This window comes from Neolamprologus multifasciatus, chromosome 12 (assembly GCF_963576455.1).
Source record: "Neolamprologus multifasciatus chromosome 12, fNeoMul1.2, whole genome shotgun sequence".
Lineage (NCBI taxonomy): Eukaryota > Metazoa > Chordata > Actinopteri > Cichliformes > Cichlidae > Neolamprologus > Neolamprologus multifasciatus.
The window spans coordinates 36,482,813-36,485,991 of record NC_140450.1 but is presented as its reverse complement, the minus strand read 5'-3'; the positions used below and the strand labels follow the sequence as shown (position 1 = coordinate 36,485,991).

At 44.1% G+C, this 3,179-nt stretch overlaps 1 protein-coding gene across 1 annotated transcript; it reads right to left on the bottom strand.

Moving 5' to 3' along the window:
• Positions 1–1,768: 1,768 nt before the first annotated feature.
• On the bottom strand, positions 1,769–3,179 carry LOC146507477 (AT-rich interactive domain-containing protein 3A-like). Its single transcript, XM_085181020.1, has 2 exons — positions 2,896–3,179; positions 1,769–2,705 (listed from the first exon to the last, which is right to left on the bottom strand). Exons 1-2 carry the CDS (start codon positions 2,932–2,934, stop codon positions 2,106–2,108), a joined length of 639 nt encoding a protein of 212 aa, XP_085037146.1. The 5' UTR covers positions 2,935–3,179; the 3' UTR covers positions 1,769–2,105.

Sequence of the window (3,179 nt, the reverse complement as noted above, 5' to 3'; positions counted from 1 at the left end):
GACAAACTGAACGGTTTGTATTACAGTCTAGTCCAACTTAACTGAATCAACCATCTGGTACAATTATAGCTATTCTGAACTATGCAGTTTATGAAAACTATGCAGCCCCTTCAGCAACTGAAGAATTTGAAAGTAAATTAAAACAAAATATAATTTTACATTAAATAAAAAAGTTTTAAACTTAATTAAAATAAAACATGTCTTAAATTAAAATAAGTAAACTGTCATGTTTATTGCTGCCAAAAACAAGTTAAACACATTTGGACAGTGAAGGAATGTCAGGATTCTTGCTCAGAAAAAGGATCAACATGCTCTGAAGTCAGAGCACAAAAACCTTTTTGTAACAAAGTATCGATTTCTGCTGTCCCTGTATCCATACATTATTAGCAAACAAAATATCACCATACTACACAGTATCCATTTTCCCACCACCCCTAACGACTCTGCTGTGTTATTAAAAATGTGTTTATAGAAGCTTGTTGTTGAAAACAACACAAGTTTTAGGATTATGACAGGATCACCAGGCAAAAACATCGTCTCACATGTTTAAGACTGTGAGCATTTAGAAGAGAAAGCCCACAGTGTCGTGTGATTTCTGTTTTGTAATAGTGTGGCAGTGACTCGACTTCCAGACGGGGAAATCCCAGAACTCTTGTGTGGGCGCCAGACGGGAAAACTCCACAGTGCAGCTTCTGGCACGTCTGAGTTTCTAAACTTTGTGCGACATCTCTCTCTTTCTGCCTCACATCTTTTTATTTCAGCACTGCTCAGCAACTTCTTGTATCTCAGGAATTTCTTTTATTTTTCTGACTCATCTCTATAGATTCTGCTTCATGTTGTCTGCTGTTGTGTAGTTAAGAGTTAAAATTGAACAGCTGCCCGTCAGCATCGTTTGTAAACACTATTCAAAGTAAAACAGTACAAATATAAGTGACGTTGACTTTCTCTCCTCAGTGAGCCGTTATATTCATCCCACATCTCCATTACCGCCTGTGGTTCTGATTCTCAGCTTTGAGCACACTGAACATGTTCACTCTGTCTGCAGACACAACCATCGGTTGATTGTCCCGTAACTGAAAGATTACACACGAATAACCTCCACAATAATGAAACAACATATACATGGAACACGCAGATGTGGCCACATATGCAGGAATTTACAGAAAACAAAGAATTTATAACAAATAAATGTTTTTCTTAAATAACCTGATTGAAGATTTACTCTATACGTGATCTGAAACATCAATATTATTATTTAATTATTATTATTAAAGCTGAATAATGAGCGTCAGGTCACCTCCTCCACACACAGCTGTCTTCATACAGACGCTCTTGTTTCTCGTCCTTTAATGTGAAGCATAATGCACTAATGTGCACGTCATATTTAGGCAAAGCTGTGGATGATCCATCGTAAGCAAAAGATGACCTGAAACATCCACAATCAGTCCATGACTGGGAGAGGACAGATGTGACTGAAGCAACAAAATATAACGACTCACCTGTAACTGCTAATGAAGCATAAACACAATCTGATGTCTTATATCTAACAACTGATTTGTTACTTATTAAAATATTATTTTCAAAAATTCTGCAGAATCAACTCATTTAACAAAATATGAGGACTTCGAATCCCTGTGGTTACAAACCCATCAGTTACTGTTCAGACATCATGCTGATGCAGCCTTTTTTCTGGTTGGATATTATTCATATTATATAATATTAATATTTTCTATGTCACTAAATGTAAATGTAATAAATCCTGTGACCATCCAAAGCTGTGGGTTACTTCTGTGCTTCAGAACAAACTGTGTAAACACCTCAGCAGGTACGTGTGCTCTGTAAAAGCTTTTACAGCGGAAACGGTGAAGTTTGAAGCTGCACCACACTACAGAGTGGAACATGCTGTGAGCCCAGACAGCCACACACACACACACACACACACACACACAAACACACACACACACACACACATTAAAGTCTTCTATTTCCATACAAAACCAAACGTGTGTTTGTTTCAATAAATGAAAACATGTCGCGCTTACAAACACCTGAAAGCTCCACGGAGGCAGAGCGAGCTCCGACAGGAGGGCGAAGCGTTCAGCGGGTCAGTGCTGGCTTACCTGTTTGAACTGCTCCTCATAGGTCCACTCGTGGTGCTGCGACGCGGCGTGCAACGATGGAGAGTCTGCGTGACCGTGGGGAGCGAAGACTCTGAGATGCTGAGACACGCACGCTTCCTGCAGAGAGGACTGGTTTAACCCAACATCGTCCCCGACCTCGTCTTCGTCCATGAGATCCTGTTCTTCCGCGTCATCTCCCTCCCCGTCCCGGTCTTTAACGTAGATGCCGGGGCTGGAGTTACCGTCTTCGGCGCATATACGGACTTCCATGTGAGGAGGGGTCACTCCTGGGGGTGAGCTTTCAGCTCCGGCGGAGAGGGCGCCGGGCATCGCCAGCTGATAGTGGCGGAAAGCCAGAGCTTGTTGGTGGATCTGGGACTCCACCATACAGCGCAGCTCCTTCTCTTTCTCCGCCTGCCGGAGCTTCTCCTCCAGGGCGAGGCGCGCTGCCTGTTGGCGCTGCAGGTTTTCCATGACAGCCTCGAGTTTCATGCCGCCGCTGCCGAGCTGGTGAGACTGCGCGCCGGGATACGGGCTTTGGGGTGTTTGGCGTGGAAGGCTGCTGCCAGAGGAGAAACAGCTTTGCTGCAAGGGAAAAGCGGTTGGTCGTAAATATTATCACATCAAATGCTTCCTTCAGTAAGCCACGTGGTCGGATATCAGATTGTCATAAAGAGCAACACATGTGAGCCGCAGGTGAAAAGTTCTGTGAGCGCAGAAAACATGGACGGAACTGGATGTAAAGACAAAATAAACACAAAGTCCGGACGCTTACCAACACAGACTTAGCAGCTACACGCGAGTTATCGACCATGTTGCCGAAACAGCCCAATCACGAGTCTTCTTTCAGGTGCAACACGAACATACTCAGGAATAAATGCGTAAAGCGGCTCAGTCATTAATGCCGGAGCGCCCGCTGTCTTTAGGCAACAAGTGGCAAATGTAGTGAGAGTGAAGTCTGGAGGAGATGAGCGCGCCTGGTCCACCTGCAGCAGCGCGTCAGTGTGAGAGCTGACCGCACGCTGTGATGCAGCTGAGACCTCTGCTCGAGTAACGCCA